This window comes from Lepisma saccharinum, chromosome 14, assembly GCF_977018435.1.
Source record: "Lepisma saccharinum chromosome 14, izLepSacc3.1, whole genome shotgun sequence".
Taxonomy (NCBI): Eukaryota; Metazoa; Arthropoda; class Insecta; order Zygentoma; family Lepismatidae; genus Lepisma; species Lepisma saccharinum.
The window spans coordinates 33,461,794-33,481,314 of record NC_139242.1 but is presented as its reverse complement, the minus strand read 5'-3'; the positions used below and the strand labels follow the sequence as shown (position 1 = coordinate 33,481,314).

Below are 19,521 nucleotides of genomic sequence, written 5' to 3'. Positions count from 1 at the left end.
ACATCTATGGCGGGTCCAGTAGGGGTTTCCTTCCTTACCTCCTGCTCTATCTCTACACAGGGTTGTCACCTCACACATACATAAATTAAATATAACGCAATACATGCACTGTTTAGTTTTCATTTGATCCACTCTCATATATTGTAACCTTGAGTATTAACTTGTCTACTTATGTTTTAAATGTTTGCAATTAGCACTTGCTCTTGAGTCTCCACTTTATTTCAAACTATGTGCTCATTTTATAAATAATTTCAGAAAATTCTCTGTGAAAAGTGTAAAGTAACTATGCAATATTGATTCAGAGGAAAATATGTTTGTATTCATGATGTGGTGTGGTAAATGTGGTGAAGCATGAAACGTTTTCCTATGTTTCGAGCAGAAACATGCCAGTCAACTCTTTGATCTTCACCATTCCTTTCATTGGTGCTATGAAATTAGTACATGTCTTTATTGATTCAGAAAGGTATCCTTCCTTATCAATTCGAATGAAACATCGTTCAGATTTTGCTATGTTAACAGTAGCAAACAGCTAGGTTGTGCTTCGGCTCCTAATTCTACCCACAGATCAAGTTGTCAACAATTTGTACATTGATAATCTACAATTTATGACAGAGAAGATATTTTTTACAATGAATTATAAAGGTGGATAGTACAGTGGGATGCACAAATATTGCAAATTGTCCATGCATATTTTCATTAATTTTTCTCTTGCATCGTATGTTTCTTTAAGGAATAGATTTTTATGTGCAGCAGAAATGTCCAAACTTACTGCTGCATAACATTGTACATACGTTGCAAGTCAAGTAGAAAAATAAAGTGCATGAACATGGTGATGGACAATTTGCCTGGCAATACTTGTGCATCCCACAGTACATGCGTACTTTCTAGGAGGGCAGCATACACAATAAGATATTTAGTATATTTAGAACTTTCCACTCTCAAAAATGACAATGGAGGTTTCTATTTACCACGCTGGTTTTTCTCGAGTTCTTCACATTTGGGGCCTCCCTGATAGTGCAGTGGTAGCGTCGTATCAAGGGGTCCCAGGTTCAATAGCCGGTGGAATCACCTAGTGGTTCGGATCCACTTTAAACTGTAGGTCCAGTCCCGATTAGCCTTACTGTGCATAAATTGGACTTAAAAACCAACTCAATTGCTTTTATTTGTAAAATGTTTTGATTTTCTTTACATTTCAGAGGAGGCTGTAGCCCCTTCAGTCCCCCCCTCTGTGTATGCCAGTGCTCTGGCTTAGAGTGTACGTATGTAAATGACAAAACTAAAGTTAGGTTTTTCCTGTGAGACCCTGCACAACTGGCATAAATTTATAGTTAGATATAAGTCATAATAACATTGCTATTGAGACTTGTTAACTTATTACCAAGGAACGGATTTATATGTAAATTCGTATTTATGCATGCATATGCAGCTGAAATCATTTATTTTGTATTATCTTTGCACAACATGGCATGTAGACTCGAAAAATCCCATTTTTATTTTTCCATATTTATAAATATATTAGATTTTGTCTCATATATATTACATATATTTTTACATATTATTTACATGTTTCAGAACATTTCTCAACATATACTCCATATTTGCTCAAAAACTACATGTCCCCATGTGTCCGAAAGAGGTGGGTGAATTTCTTGTGAATAACTGACGAAATCCGAAGCAACGTTAAACAACTGAAATTTTAGGAGTTTTCTGTCATCCAAAAAATATATATGTATATACAGAGGCTGATACACTTCCATATAGACGACTTCGAAGTGTTCACGCACCTATGACAGACCACTTTTCCACCACCGGTTGTTGTGTTCGATGTGACTACCAGCACTCTTGACGATTGCCAGACAGCACAGTTTCCACTGGAGAAGACCTCGTTGCAAGTGTGCACTTTACGAGAAGAAAAGCCCAAGTGCACAGTAGTCCATGGGGCTGGCATCGGGACACTTCACGGGAATGTCAGAGAAGGGAATAGCACGAATCCCGGTACTAGCTTCCATCAGTCTGTAGAATGCCAGTGATGATTTGGCTGTGTGACTCAATGCCTTGTCCTGATGCAGCTCCAGGTTGGTATCCATGCCATACATTGTGGCAATTTCATTGTTGTAAATATCAGTCAAAACATGTTTCTGATAATACGAAGCATTGATTTTCACGTTGTTGGCAACACAACGTAGCTTCAATTTTCCCCTGTAACGAAAGCCAGCTACAACCATGAAACCACATGGATAACTTTCGGTGCACTAATGAACGAAATTGCTTCATCCTTTTGCATTTTGCATCAACACGTCTGTACGTAATTGCTCGAACCTTTCCACAATCGGCTCTCAGTGCATGAACATTCGCCTTATGGACCACCTTGAGACGTAACTTTTGATGATTGGCATGGTGGATGATTGGTTGGGACATACGGAACCGGCTGGCCATAGCACGCTGTGTCGTTGGATTCTCCGACGCCGTCAATGTCTTAATGCTGCGCAACACCAGTGGTGTCAGCTTCACTGGGGTGCATTTCAGATGTGGCTTCGTCGGTGAAACACAATCCGGGGGAGGTCGCCCTGCATATCGTGGCACTGTTTAACTATGCTGGAACAATGAAGTGTGCATGAGAAAGTGCTGCAATGTAGCCTTCCCAGAAGAGATTCACTTTCGGCGCCATTACACTTTGACCAACACGACTACTTTGCTAACCGACACAACACATACTACTGCCTCAGTGGTGAAACTTTCACGTGTCTGCGCTGTGCCTGCTTCGTACCGTGCCCTTGCAATCTCGTCTATATGGAAGCGTATCAGCCTCTGTATTTTCAATTTTACACCTCCCAACTGTTTGCATTTGCTATTGTAAAACACTTGAAATTTCAGTTGATTTACAATTTTTGTCAACAACTTCAAGTTAGTTGCGGGAATAGTTACAATGCCGAGACTGTATTTTATGTTGCTCGTGTAGTGTTTTATATTATTGAAATGATAAATTTTTACAATTTTAAATCCATATTTAACTCCATATTTTTGTGAAAATAACTAAATATGTACTTACATATTTAGCACATTTTTACTACATATAAATCCGGTTGCCTGCTTACTACATAAGCAAATGGATTAATGGTGGGAACTAGAGGAAAGCTGCTGTAGATTATGTTTCAGATGTATTTGTTGCTGCACAATAAGAATAGTTCAGGAACACAAGTAAAGTACCTTGTTCTCTGTTGTCTTTATTTACAGTACATAGTAGAGAGGCATGGCAAAACTTTACTACCCCAGTATCTGGGCATGTATAGACTGACTGTAGATGGTGTTGAGCACTATATGGTAGCAATGCGTAATGTTTTCAGCAATCACTTACAAACACACAGGTTAGTAATGTCATTTATGGTAATATGTGGTTGGTGTAGGTGTGATAGCTTGGTTGTGTCACTGGATTGAAAGTAAACACATGGTCAGTCTTTGATTTAATATCCTTTCTATTTATAATTTTTATGCACACCCATGAATTTGTATTAAATTAAATATTTTTTTGAGCTCTTAATTCCTCTTTTAATTTTGGCGGAAATGTGTTCGATTCCACAACTTTTAATGGACAAAAGGTAACAAAGAATTAAAATCTGAAAATTCACAAGCACCATTTATCTTATGTTGAGATATAAGCATCCATACTTGGTTTATCTGTGTTTTGCATAATAAATAAACTCCGTTTTTTCACTCTGTACAGACAAAATAATACTTTAAGGGTGAGGGCCTGAAAAAAAAGTTGTTTCCTCAAAGCATTTTTAGTCACCCTGGTGGTCAAGCATGTTGAGTGATCAATTCACATTGTCCAGTCCAGGTCTGGACATGGCTCTTTCCCTGTGAGTGTTCCTTTTGTCAATTTCATGTATTCATCGTTCATCTTCTCTTCATTGTCTCAATTAGTCAAAACTGGCAGAAGACAAAGTTAAGTAACAAGAATACAAGTTCAAAACATTTCTTAAATTGCTTCATGAATGAAGACTGAAGCTAGATATTAGAATGGACTGAATGAAAATTTTGCATACTGATAAAGCATGAATTCCGCGAAAGGTTTATTCACCTGCTCAATTAATGTACCTAACTAGCCGATCTTAATGGATTGGAACTTAGAAAACAAATTCCCTGTTTTAACATTTGTCTTACCAAATCAATGTTTGTAGATTACACCATTATATTCATAATAATAATAACAAAAATGGCAGAATGTTACTTTACGTTCAAGGCTATTTATATAAATATATTGATAAAATAATTGTCAAATTTACCAATACCTCTATATTGGCATATACTGATCAAGTACCAAATATAATGTAATTCTATTAATATTTAATGACAAGCATTTTTAATAAAAGTTTTGTTTTTTCATAACTTGAACCTGATAACCTTTTGAGAATAGAACACCATGATAACAATATTTGCAAGGCAAAAATATTTTAATTTTTAGTAGTTATGTCACTTTTCTACTCCCAAGACTTAATAATCATCATAGGTCATGATTAGATACAATTGATGAAGGGACACTTACACATGAGCACTCTGCCCAACCGGACACTCATAGGTCTACCAGTCAGCAACCAGCAGCAAATAATGCATTTCTAGTTCAGAGAATACATACAGAGCAATTATAGTGTTGCATGTTCTCAGTTCTTGACCCACTCCTAATTCCTGACCAGAACAATTCTTTGTAAATCAAAGATTGACAGTATGCAATTTCTTCCCATGTAGTATAAAATGTACAGTCACGGACACTTCTAGGTTGTAATGATTCCATTGAGAGTCAGTGTGATCATTACAGCCCAGAAGTGTCCGTGACTGTACATCAATTTTATCATTATGTAGGTTTCGCTTTGTAAATATTGGTGCACAATGTGAAATATATTGCTCTGGAAATTATATGTATGTGTTGGATTTTAATGTGTATGAATGGTGGTGGAAATTTAAAATTATACACTTGAAGGAATGGGAGACACAACTTAAAAATAATTATAATGGACGCAGTAATTTTTAATTGCATGATTGCCATACTATACCATCTGATTTCTGAATGTCAGAATGTATAGTAAATGTTAGTAGTGAGATTGTACAATTGGAATTATGTATTTAAATTTGCAGAAGTGAGCTTTTACAAGAAGAATCAAAAAGTTGAAACTTCTTCCACAACTGAGATAGTGATATTTAACGATACGTTTAACAAATTTTTATGCACTTCTACATTATTTTGTTTCAGTTAAGGCCATATATATAGACAGACACAAATGGTACCCAAAAATACACAGAATTTTTCAGTCTTGTATTAAACTTTACACTTACTAAATATTTTAGTTCCCTTCAAAGTATTGTCCAGGTGGGTGACACAGTTTGACCTATGTAGATATAGGCTAGTATTGAATCTTTTTTAATTATGTTGTCGAGTACAGAGCAGTAGAAAATTTTTCCAGTGTGCTTGAAGTTACACCACATAACAAATTGTCATCATAAAGTTTATTTCTAAACATTGTGTTTTGTATTAGTATGGTGTAATAGTTTTTAGCGAGCCTCTCTTAGACTGACTTGGATGCTCTAGGGTTAAATTTTTACCCGTGTGAATTGTGCTGTGTCCACCTTACGATTGACACACTTGCACAACATGCCAGTGGTCGATTTTAATCTTGCTAATGAAGTTTCCCAGGTTTGAATACCAGCCTGGGGTGTTTGTGAGAGTCCTGTCATCAATTTCACCTGCTCATCACTCATCATATCAATTTAGCCAAAACTGGCAGAAAAAGATATGCTAAATAACACAAATGGGACTTTCCACAAAAATTTGGTCGTACTTCATTTAAATAAAATGAATTAATATGAAAATTAATATTGTTTTTTAATTGCATTAAGGTTTATATGTTTGTGAATGCATATTTTCCCATCTGTAGCCTATATGCTTCACAGACAATTGAAGTCAAAATTTGCTACAATTTTTAATGCATCACACTGGGTTCGAATCTCAGCCTGGGCGTGGGTGTTATTTGTGTGTGTCCCTTCATCAATTTCATCATATCATCTCTCATTCTCATCTTCACGGTTAGCCAAAAGTGGCAGACACATGATCCAAATCAAATCAAACGTAACACATTTTTTAAATGCTTTTCATGCATTCAGACTATGTCGTCATACTGAAGTTTTTTTTTGTCATTTGTTAGCAGACACCACAAAGTACTTCATGATTCCATGAAATCATTGTATGTGTGAAATCTCGCACACACAACACTGGAATGCCCCAAACATAGAACAGGTATACAACAGAAAGGACTTTATATCGCAGTAACTGCATAGTTTATGTTGAATTTTAATTTGAACCTTGTAACCTTTTAATATACTATATTGTATACTGTAGGAAATTTGACTTAAAAGGCTCAACAGTAGACCGCGAAGCTTCAGATAAAGAGAAAGAGAAAGACTTGCCCACTCTCAAAGATAACGATTTTGTGAAGGAAGGAATGAAAATATACATTGGAGATGATGCCAAAGAGAAATTGTTAGAGACATTGACTGCTGATGTTGAGGTAAGTTTTGCTTCTGCAGACCATTGGAAGTTAGTTGTTTTTAACATACATAGGATCAACAAATTGTCATATGTAATCATTATACTAGTGTGCACCAAATAGCACATTCCAAATGTTCAAAAAAAAAAAATGATGATAATGTAAATACTAGGGATGGCTATATGCGGATATTGGATATTCGGATTATCCAGACAGTTTTATCGTTTATCCAATTTACAGGTTATCCACATATTCTTCTATTTGTCATGTTCGTATTACACTGTCCAGATTTTTTACAAATCCTTCATCAAATCTGTACTATCTGGATATCCAAATTATCCGTTGCATCCAAAATGGATATTGGATAATTTGAAATCTGGATATCTGTTATCCAGATAGATTTTGTGGCTATCCCTAATAATTACATATACTCAGAAGCAAAGGAAGTGCTGATATGGTTCCAATAAAATGTATATATGATTTCAATTAATTTCTTATTGATTTTGCTTTGATCTAAAACCTACTTCTCAAACTAGTACTTTTCTACAAACCATGCCTTGATTTGTAAATGTGTGGTTGGAACGTATATTCATGATGTTTGTAGGTTCAATCCCCACCACCGGCAAAAAGTAATTTGTTCACCTGAAGTCTAGAGAAGAGGTGTTCTCTCGAAACGTAGTATAAGGATAAGTATAGTTAAAAGCACTAGACAGTACATTGTCCAATTAATATTGCATGTCCATTGTCTTGTTATGTTTAATTTCAACACAGTGTTTAAATTTTATCCACTTGGTTTGTGTAATTACATTTAAAAAAATGATCAAACCAACTGCCACAGGAAATGGACTTGTGTTTAAGTTTAACTGGTATTCAAAGCAGTGGATAGTGTGCATGCACACTAGCTATCAAATTGGTTTCATCTTTACAAGGCTACAGCAATTAATTAGTCCCATATTGATGATTTCAAGAATTATCTTCAAGAAATTCAAAAAAAAAAAAAAAAAAAAGAAAGAAAGAAAAGAAATGATGTAATTATGTTTTATCAGCCTCTGTGGTTAGCCTGTGTGTGATGCCAGGGGTTCTAGGTTTGAATCCCATGGATGTTCTTTGTGACTGTCCATTCATCAATTTCATTGTAACATCTTCATTTTCACGATAGCCAAAAGTGGCAGAAGCAAAGTAAAATAAACCAAATCAACAATTAATTATGTATTTTTATCTGCTTGTATGGACACCTTGATTAGAGCATAGTGTTTTAAGATCTTCTGATTTCTTTCAGTTCTTAACGAAACTCCATCTGATGGACTATTCCTTGCTGCTTGGGGTCCATGATTGTGAAAGGGCAGAGCAGGAAAGGGAGCAAGCAGACCAAGAGGAGGAGAACGGCATTGAAGAGGAGGATGACTCCAGTGGATCTGGGGTTGGAGGTGGATGGCCATCTGGGATGACGACGCCTCCCGACTCACCTCTCACACTTGCCAGACAGTCAAGTGTGCATGATGGGTGCATAATACCAGAATTGGACATTTACGCTATTCCTAGCTCTGAAGGTAAGACATAGAGTTCGTGCTCCTCATATGAAATACATACTTGTGCAGTTGAATAATTATCAGAAATGAAGGAAACAGTATTTTAATTTTTCTAAAAGTTAATATTTCATGCCACAATGTTGACAAGTGCCTTTATGTTGGCATAGTGGTAATGTCGTCACCTTGTAATCAAGGAGGCCCAGGTTTGATGCCCAGTGGAGGCACATAGTGGTTTGGATCCCACTTTAAACTGTAGGTCCATTCCCGATTAGCCTTTCTGTGCATGAAGTGGACCTAAAAACAAACTCAAACAAACAATTTTGTCAGCATAACCTTAAACACTTAACTTAAACTTCAGTCACAACATGTACATTCAGTTTTAAGTCTAATCTATGAATGTCCTCAAATTCAGTTGAAAGAGGTTTCGAGATATTGTTGCAGGTAAAATCATGGTAATGTAAGGAAACTACAAGGGTCGTTCAAGGTTGACCGGGATTTTCGTACGTAAAAAATCGATGAATAGCCGGATCATGATGAAACGTGTGGGTGACGTAATGTATTCCTTCGCGAGTAACTATCACCCGGCATGACGTATTTCGCGCTTGCACAGCAGTTGCAGCGAACATGGCGGCAAGCAGTATGTCTGTGGCTGTGGAGCAGCGGTGTGTAATCAAATTTCTCGTGAAGGATAAAGTGAAACCAGCTGAGATTTTCAGACGATTGCAAGCACAGTATGGTGAACAAACGATGTCGCGGACAAGAGTGTACGAATGGTGTGAGCAGTTTCGCGAAGGACGGGAGCTGGTGACAAATGAAGCGCATGGACACATTCACCCGACTGCAGTCACACCAGTGAATATCGCACGTGTTGAGCAAATGATTCTTGAGAACCGGCGAGTAACAGTGCGGGATATTGCTGCCGAGGTGAATATCAGTGTCGGGAGTGTTGAGACAATCATTCATGACCACTTACGCTTCCCCAAAATCTGTGCAAGGTGGGTTCCCCGCCAGCTGACATTCGATCAGAAGTGGACACGCAGGATGGTCTGTGAACAGCTTCTGAATCGGTTTCGAGCAGAAGGTGATGAATTGTTGCAATCCATCATCACGTGTGATGAAACATGGTTGCACAATTCAACCCCAGAGACCAAAAGACGCAGCATGGAGTGACAGCATAAAGGTTCCCCGCCCCCAAGAAAAGCAAAACGCAGCCGTCCGCTGGAAAGATCATGGCAAGTGTCTTCTGGGACATGAAGGGCGTTATCCATGTGGATTTTCTGGACAAAGGGAGCACGATTAATGCCCAGTATTACTCCACATTGTTGAGTGGTGCTGTACGAAAGTCCATTCGCAAGAAAAGACCTGGGATGTTGTCTGGAAATGTCATTCTTCTCCATGACAATGCCCGCCCTCACATGGCCAATGTGACAACAACTCTGGCCGACATGCACTGGAAAGTTCTGCCCCATCCCCCCTACAGTCCGGATTTAGCCCCCAGTGATTATCATTTGTTTGCACCCCTTAAAGACCATCTGGGAGGGAAGAAATTCATGACAGACGAAGCACTGCGGAGCGATGTCCTCCAGTGGCTACGACAACAGCCAAGTTCTTTCTACGCCAAAGGAATTCGGGAGCTGCCAGAACGATGGCAACGGTGCCTCGGCGCGCACGGAGAATACTTTGAAAAACTGACATAGTTTGGTGTTTCTTGTGCTAACTATTTCCTCTGCAGAAATAAAAGTCCCGGTCAACCTTGAACGACCCTTGTAGATCCAAGATTGCATCATTGTATTGAATAATATAGAGCGACCACAAACACAAGAACCTTCGGCGAAAAGTCTCCATGCACCTTCCCCCTTCTTCCGTTCAACTAAGGCCATAAGGAAGCATGCTTCACTCTCCCCCCTTCCTCCACAGGGGAGTATGGTGCATAAGAGTCGAGGGTCTCCCCAGGCTTTTTTGTTTGTGGTTTCACTATAGCATTTAGATTGTCTGCTGAAAGTAGGAAATGGCTAGTCAGTCGACATTACCTAGGAGATATCAAATTCATTAGAAAAAAATCCACATAACTAATATATATATATATATATACCGCGTGAGGCACCTAAAAGTACTACCTGAAATAGTGAAGAAACCAGAAACAGTAGCGATGTGAGGTTTGCGGGAAACAATAATATCAAATGGGGCTCGTAAATCGGAGGTATGGGGTGGGTCGAAAAATATCGACAAATGGGGCATCTGGAGCAAAGTCATATTTTTTTAAATGGAACGATATACAATAACATGCATAATATAAAAGAGCACACGCAGAGAAACACAACGCCGTTGGTCTCATGCATCTACTGCACATAGGAACGAAGATATGGCCATGTGAAAATATGTAAACAAACTAACAAGTGGCCCACTTGACCGTCAGTACCACGGCATGTAAGACTTCTCAGGTGCCTGACAGAACTGCCTTTACGCAGAGCAAGTTTTGATAGCAGGTCCACGAGATCGTGTTAGTCCATAGCAAGCAGTCGTAGTGGTAAGAGCGAAGATTATGGTGTTCACAAACATAGAAAAAGCGGACATGATCCTGATTTATGGGGAATGCCGAAAGAATGCCTCAGAAGCCTACCGTGTGTACGCAGAGAGATATCCGGACAGAGGACAGCCATCTCGACGTCTGTTTGGTAAGTTATTTATTAAATTAAGAGACACCGGAAGTGTAACACCACGAGCACGTGTGGGGAACAAGCCAACTACAGGTGAGGCAGGTGCAACAAATGTTCTCGCCGCTGTTGCTGTGAATCCGCACGTTAGCTCCCGTGAAATTGCCAGGGATGCTGTAATGAGTCAGCGAAGTGTATTGCGCATTCTGCACGCACACACACAAGTTTCACCCATATCATATCTCCCTCCATCAGGAACTTCACGGGAATGATTTTGTGGACCGTGTTCGGTTTTGCACATGGATGTTACGACACGACACACCCGATTTGTCACGTATCCTCTTCACTGACGAGGCAACGTTTACCAATCATGGAAATGTCAACCTAAGGAACATGCACTATTGGTCAGTGACAAATCCACATTGGCTTCGCCAAGTGGAACGCCAGCGCCCATGGAGTGTGAACGTGTGGTGTGGTATAGTGGGTGAACATCTCATTGGCCCTTTTTTTATACAAGGACACTGAATGCTGACCGATACATACAGTTTTTACATGAACTGCCTGCACTATTGGAGGACATACCACTTCAGACAAGGAGGGAAATGTGGTACCAACATGACGGGTGCCCAGCTCACAGTGCAAGACGCGCTACAGCATGTGTGGAAAATACATTTTCAAATCGTTGGATTGGACGTGGAGGGCCTGTCAAATGGCCGGTTCGTTCCCCAGATTTGACACCGTTAGACTTTTTCCTGTGGGGAAAGCTGAAGGACATTGTCTACCGGGATGTGCCAACAACTCCAGAGGATATGCAACACTGCATTACTGCAGGCCTGTAGGGACATTCCCTACGAGATGCTACATTCTGTGCAACGATCTTTGCGTGGGCGCCTCGTTGCCTGTATCGCAGCTGACGGCCACCACTTTGAACACACACTTTGACAGGTTTTCGCTTCTTACGCAGTGGTTCTTCGACATACTGTCATGGTCATTTTCATTATGCTGTAACACTGTCATTTTCATTATGCTGTAACACTGTCAAATACATGGTGCTGACGATGTCTACTGTATTTTTTCTTCCTTTAACACGTTCTGTCTTCATCTTGTCCAATGGCTTCCGACATCTCATACTTGTACATGCCGTGGTACTGGCGGTCAAGTGGGCCACTTGTTACTTTGTTTACATATTTTCACATGGCCATATCTTCGTTCCTATGTGCAGTAGATGCATGAGACCAACGGCATTGTGTTTCTCTGCATGTGTTCTTTTATATTATGCATGTTATTGTATATCGTTCCATTTAAAAAAAATATGACTTTGCTCCAGATGCCCCATTTGTCGATATTTTTCGACCCACCCCATACCTCCGATTTACGAGCCCCATTTGATATTATTGTTTTCCGCAAACCTCACATCGCTACTGTTTCTGGTTTCTTCGCTATTTCAGGTGGTACTTTTAGGTGCCTCACGTGGTATATAGTCACAGCAAGAATATTAATAACATACTCGCGCACTTTCGAGGCCACGTCTCGTATGCTCGCCGACGTGGTATATAAACAAATTCAATAGCGACACTACATTGGTGAAGCAATATTTTACGTCTTTTGGCATTTTCACATTTGTAAACGTAATTGAAAAATAATTGTTTTCCGTCATTCCCCTCAAATTCCTACCTCTCCTCTGTAATATATTCTGACGCTCATATTTTGAAATTCGAAACGTCTACCATAATTCACTTTCTTTAAGCTCCCTAGCAACGTCCGTTTCCATGGTGAACAACAAGCATGGCAAACTCTCTAAATAAGTGTTTGTTATTATACCTCTAAACATTTAATTAAAACAACCACGATGTAAATATTTTCGCATTGAGTTTACCAATATATACGTAATTGTATCTGGACTGAATCTCCTTATGTAGATAGATGTCTTTCTTCTTTGAGGCACCTTTTCAAAACCAGGAGTTCATTAATCTGTGTGTTAGTGTACTGTGAGAAATATAATGTAACTAGACAATGAAGACATGAATCAAACCATGTGTGCAAAAAAATTGCCTGTTGAAACAGATTGCTAATGAAATGAAAAAGGGCATTTTCACCCTTAGAAAAGGGCTAATTAAGCTAGCCTTTTGGGATGATTTCATGGGGGTCGTAATTGGGCATTTTCTTCCTTCGGGACTTCCTTGATGGAGAACATTTATGTCAGTGAGTGGTGGGATTGGGGCTTTATAGATATTGGATTAGTAGATAAAAGAAGGCAAAATTTCAGATTGTGTGTTGTTAAGATATGGTAAAAAAGGTGAAGCATGGTTAAAAATTACTTAAAATAGGTTAAAAGGTATAAATACTTCATTCCATGAGCACCAACAAAACAAGGTGGTTGGGTCTCAGGTTTGAATCCCAGCTAGGGCATTGGTGCTCTTTTTTAGTGTCCTTTTATTAATTTCATCATATCATCACTCATCCTTATTGTCGCAATTAGTCACAAGTGGCAGAAAAGTAATGCTAAATGACAGAAACAAAATCAGATCAAACCAAAGGTAACATGTAGTGTAGTCAAATGCAGTGCTTTTTCTTGGAAGAAAGTTTCCGTTACTCTTCAAGTTGGTTTGTTATTGTTATTATGTTCGTCATAAGTTCTACTCAAAATACTGTGGTATCTTCATAAGTGCAGCAAATAAAATGATGTTAGTTTTATTCTCACCTATAAAAAGGTGCTGGTATGACCTACCATACTGGCTGGCAGGTTAGATGTAATAAATAATATTATGAGTAGTGAAATACTTTTCCAAGATTACTTACGTGAAATTTAAAAGATTTCGTAATTCCGCGTTGCACAATTTAATGGTTCAATCCTATTAATTTCGAAGATCCACTGTCTTCATTCACAAAAGGGTACGGCGTTTGAAGCGGAGATGGTACCGCGTCAGTACATTGTTTGTTCCCGGGCGGCGGTGGTTGCGATTTTTCCCATTCGGCAGCACTGGCGCGCGCATCTTGGTTTGTGTCGTCTGCTTCCTGTTGTCCGGTGGCGTTGTCAGTTGGGGGTTGGGGGGCTGGGCCGTGTTGCTCGGTAATGTGCCGTTCCTGTTCCCCGCGTGGCTGGAGGGGGGTCGAGTATGTGCATAGCATCTTTTCTTTTTCAGGTCGGGGATCTTTCTGAGGACAGGGTGCCAAGTTGGGTGTGGATTAATTAATAGGATTGAACCATTAAATTGTGCAACGCGGAATTACGAAATCTTTTAAATTTCACGTAAGTAATTTTAAACCACGTTTACCGCAACCACCATGAACTTTTCCAAGAGTTTGCAACACTGATTAACAACTATGTTCAGGACGCCTCCAATGTCATTTCTGGCAAGACATAATTCAGCAAACATTCTTTACCTCTGCATTTTTTTCTTTCTCATGTGATTTCAGCTGTAAAGTAATTTTAGTATTAAGGTGATGAAGCCAACGGGCAGGTAGGTCAAAACTACATCACATTGCAAATTTATATAATTAATAAAAAATCATAATGTTATTCATTTTTCATAACTCAACTTATCGTTTTTGTTCTTTTCCAGGTGCGCAGAGAAAAGAGATCTATTTCCTTGCTGTGATCGATGTTCTAACTCACTACGGTGTGAAGAAGCAAGCTGCCAAAGCAGCCAAAACTGTCAAATACGGAGCAAATGTGGATGGAATATCAACCTGTGACCCGGAGCAGTACGCAAAACGGTTTATAGACTTCATGAGCAAAGCTATAGAATAAGACAAAACTGCCTCATCTGTGATCTCAATTAACTGGAGGATGAGACCTCGAGTCACAAATTAGCAGATCAAGTGTCGGAGCTTGCTATCTGCCTTAGACCATGCAAATTGTTCCTTGGTTTTTAGTTTGTGTGTTACAAAGACTTCTTGCTCTCTAGAAATAGAAATCTTGAATCCTGTAACCCCCCTTTTTTTTACCTTCCATGTATCATGGAAATTGAATCGGTTGTTTCTTAACACTGCAACTGGAAAAAGAACAAAAGAAGCCTGTATGGTAATGTATCATAAACATTCCATTGTGTAAGTTCATCCCCCTACCCCCACTCCCATAATTAATTGGCTTAATTTCACTTTGAAACATGGCTGCCATCTTTGCAAAATATGTAACAGCCGCTTACGGTGATGTAGTGCTATTGGGGATTGGAACAAGCCAATTGGAAGAAAACGGTGTAGCACATTGCATGTATTGTTATTTTTGTATCGCGTAGAAGAAAGTATTGAAAGAAAAATCTCAAGTTGCCAATCTTGTGAGCATACCAATTGAAACTCATAAATTTAATGTTTGACTTTACAAGGATCAAATCTATACTCAGAACATTTTTAGTAATATAGTTCAAGTAGAAATTGCAATGCGGTTTTTCTTACATTAAAGCATCATTCGATACAGATGCTAGAAACAATTGGGGAACTATTGAGCATGCATTTGCATAAAGGTTAGTCACATAAGCTTCCTGATAGGTAATAGAATAATTGCATCTAGTCTATTTTTTTTTTTTCATATTGTGTAAGATATTGCTCATTTTTTCACAAAAGCAATCTTTTTGCTTTCATGTACCCTGTGTAGATAAAAGTGCATATATTATTATAGGTTTACTTATCCATTGATTGCTGTAATACTCATGTCATTTTTCAGTGTGCTGTAAGCGTGAAAGATAAGTTTGCCATGAAATGGAAACTTAAGGACTTGTAATTTTTTTTCAATGTGGTTGCAGTGCAAGTGGAAATAAAAAGAAATAAACTGTTGCCACTGCTCTGGAGAGACTGAATGGATAGTTTGCTTGAGCTTAACCTATTAACAAGTTGTACTTGGAAATTGTGATAATACCCAACTTTGTGACAATATCTTTTCTACAGCAGTTGTGTATTGCCTTTGATATTTACGCACTTAGTTTTCATTACTGCTGTTACACTAGTATATTCTTTAAAAAAAACTGCTGAGTTTCTTTTCTGTCAAAGAAACAATAAAAGATGCATCAATTAAAATTTATAAATATATATAAAAAAATGTAAAACTGTGTTCAGCTGTTATTGCTATATCCTGTCATGTGACGCACAATTTACGTCTTGGACATAAAACTGTCAAGTTTCAACTTCAAAAATATTGAAGAATGTTACTGCAAATAGAATGAATTAATCTATCATGATAGGGCATTAGCTTCATATGTAGATTCTGTATTCGTGTAGGACCCGTCAAGAGCCTGTAAATATTGTACGGAATTGCATGTTGACAATCTGATTTTCTTCAGAATGATTGACAATGTACCATTGCATTCATGATCTAATCCATGCGCACACCATATAAATGTTACTACTGATATTTTGAACTTTGTGTCTTTTAAAAATTTTTGTGCTACTTTAATGTTTTCGTGTTGAGTGGAAATTACTTGTACAATTTTTATTAAGTGCAAGATAGACTCTGAATTAAACATACAAATGTGATAGTAAAACTCTTCCTGGGACATAATATACAATTTCATGCAATGGTATGCACCACAAATTTTTAATGTTATGATTTTTTCAGCAATGAGTACGAAGTAACCAATAATCAGTCAAAAGTTGCCATATTGGTTCATTAAATTGTGACTAGTGAAAAGAAAAGTTGCAGTAAAATTGATTGATATGTTTTGTAACTGGGTTTGAATCCTTTTCTACACTAGATTCAGAACTATATAAACATTGCTTCTCTCATATCATTTTATCAGAAATGAACTTTAGAAACAATACAATATAACATGTGATGAGAAAGATATACATTATTGTCTGTTAATAGGATGAGTGAGATATTTTATCAGTACTTACACTGTGAGAATTTTCAGGTCGGAAAACTTTTTTTTCCCTTGCATTTTCATAATTTATGCTTAATTCTGATATTAACTGCTGAAACCATAATGTATATCAATCGATTTTTTTCTTGTGGAAATTATTAACTTAAATATTCAAACTTTGTGGTTATGTAGAGCCATCTCTTAGGAACTGAATGGAATTAATTTTACACTGGTTCCTACCCTTCAGTGGCACCTAGAGAAAAAAAAATATCTGAAGTGATGCTCACTGTTATTGCACCCTGCTAACCATACAACTACAGTAATCCCAAGAGATGTCTAAAATGGTATCTACGAATAAGTTTTGTTATCTGCAGGTGTAAAAAATAAGAATTACTGCCTATAGATGAATCGGGTGATGAGCATTCTGATTTTGATGTTATCTGCAGAGGTGTAAGAAATAAGAATTACTGCCTATAGATGAATCGGGTGATGAGCATTCTCATGTTGATGTTATCTGCAGAGGTGTAAGAAATAAGAATTACTGCCTATAGATGAATTGGGTGATGAGCATTCTTATTTTGATGAATTATTTAGTTTCGACAGTGAAGATTTAGTTGTTGGTGGATCTTTAGTGGACACCCCTTAAAAGTATAAAACAAACTCATGTGATGTGTCGTTTGATCTTCACACAGTCTAAAGTAAAAATTATATTAAATTCAGTTAATAATTGCAAAAATCATTCAGCACACTGCATCTTGTCACAGGAACATATATTCAGCAGTGAAAGTGTTAATGTAATTAGGATAAGGTAGAATATTTATGAAACCGATTGTAGACCTTTAAATCTGTTATTTGTTGTTTGGCTTGTACTCATTTAGCTGCCCATTCTCATGCAACAGCTGCGAGAAAAAGTAGAGTGCGTAAAAAATAACTTTAACCGTACAAAAAATTAAATGAGTTGACAAAGAGTATGAATTTGTGTGGTGTGTTCTTCAGTGATGATAAAATCATGGCATTCAAGTAACAGAAAGTTCAAGATATTTACGTGTTGGTTGTATAATTTTTGTAGATACACATTTGTAGTAAATTTATCCCACACAATGTTTATGTAACAACATATTGCTATTTTGTTTCACGTATGAAAAGTATATGAGGATTTTTTTTCTGCTTGAAGTTTGCAACAAGACTCTGAGAGTCCTTTTGAAAATGCTTTCCAGTATTTCATAGACTTTATCCTTTACGTTGCCAGATGAATATATTTGTGAAAACGACATTTGCCAGTGGAGGTAATGCAAATTGCATTCCAGCAGGGTACATTGAACAGATCATATGGGGTTGTCATCTTGCATCATGTTTCTTATGGGTAAGTTTGGTTGCTTGGCAGGTGTTGAACACTTCCTTCAAACAGTGGTAGTGGCAGCTACAAAATACCCTTCATATTTCAAGTATATATGTGTGTATGTGCACATATATGCATGAAACTTTGTTTCATTTTTCACACTGACAACTGACCACCTACCCTCTAGACAAGAATAGCATGTAGTACTGAGTGTATGGAGTGTTCACTACTGTGTAAACCTTCCTCCAAACAATGACTTTTGCGAAACATTATTAATACAACTGTGTTTTATTTTCTAAAAAAATATAAGAAAAGCACATGTGTAGTTCCACAGAGCAATAGAGAATATGTTTGACAGTGTTGACTACAGGTGCAAAATGTTTGTGCATGTTGTAAATATGGAACATTATTTCAGTTTTATGCAGAAACGAAGCAGTTTGTTTCGTTGTGTAGAACCAATGTATTTATTTGTATGTATAGACTTTTCATCTGGTGCTGATTTATAAAATAAGAGTTATATCTATTTGTTTATATTTATTTTTTTAACTGAGTTGTAGCACTGTTGCAGAAAATGTATAGTTTTTCATTTCCCAGAAGCACTTGTGAATAAATATAGCAATAACATGTGGACACAGTTTTACAGACACTATGTTACATAAATATATATATAAATTGTATATAAAAGTGCACTAAGTAGTCATAAGAGCTTCATATGTAGTGAATTTCACTACATTTCATGTTAAAAATGTGTGTAAAATGAATTATTGTGGCAGAAAAAAAAATATCTGTTCATGTTTTGTATGTTAATTCTGCATCCATCTTTCAAGCATTGCAAGTGTATCCATCATAATGTCATTTTTTTGTATATACTGTACAGCCAGTGTTAAGTGGCTTTTATGTTCCATCATTTATGTGTCAAAATGTTATTTCCATGTGTACAATACAGAGCATCATTTCTGTCCTATAAAATCTCATTTTAAAGTCAACACTTCTCTCTATGTCTACATTTTGTTAACCCTCCATCGGTTGCACTGTATCTCCGAGATACCGGATGGCCACAATTAAAGTTGCCCTATACAGAGCCATCTGGAGCCTGTTTGAAGCATCGGATTGCGGTGCAACTTGGTAAAGAGGCCATGGGGAAGCGAATGCTGACGAAAATTTTCACCATCAGGTTAAAATGTGTAATCATGAATAATAACCCATGGTGCAACAGCCTATCTACCGACCTCACTCCACCAGAGATGGGAGATCATCCAATCAGTTATGGCATATAATGCGTGGTCAGCACGACAAACCCCCAGTTATGGGGTTTATGGTAGGTTTTCTATGACTGGGTTATGCTACTCATTCGTAGCTCCTCAATTTCCTCATGATGGTGGATGGCCACCAGTCCCGTACACAGGCCGAAATCTCAGAAAAAGTTATGCTTCCCCCAGGAGACTCGAACCTGCATGTGTCCCATACTCTGCAGCTTAGACCACATGGCACAGTGCAGGACAAGTAATCATGAATATGTTAGTAAAACTGTACTTCTCACAGATACAACATGACCATTTTTTTTAATAATAATATATAAATAAATAAATAAAGGAAAGTCCTAGTACACTCCGAAAGTAATTTTTGTAGTGGCAGTCAATACAGAGTCAAAGTTACTCAGTCATAATC

At 37.7% G+C, this 19,521-nt stretch overlaps 1 protein-coding gene across 1 annotated transcript in view; it reads left to right on the top strand.

The window, feature by feature from the left end:
• Positions 1-18,839, top strand: part of PIP4K (phosphatidylinositol 5-phosphate 4-kinase) — a 119,379-nt gene extending 100,540 nt beyond the window's left edge. The window contains exons 5-8 of the mRNA XM_083135362.1: positions 3,235-3,365; positions 6,389-6,557; positions 7,816-8,086; positions 14,283-18,839. Of these exons, the coding sequence (XP_082991488.1) occupies positions 3,235-3,365; positions 6,389-6,557; positions 7,816-8,086; positions 14,283-14,470 (759 nt within the window). The 3' untranslated portion in view covers positions 14,471-18,839. The remainder of the gene's footprint in view (positions 1-3,234; positions 3,366-6,388; positions 6,558-7,815; positions 8,087-14,282) is intronic.
• The last annotated feature ends 682 nt before the right edge of the window (positions 18,840-19,521 follow it).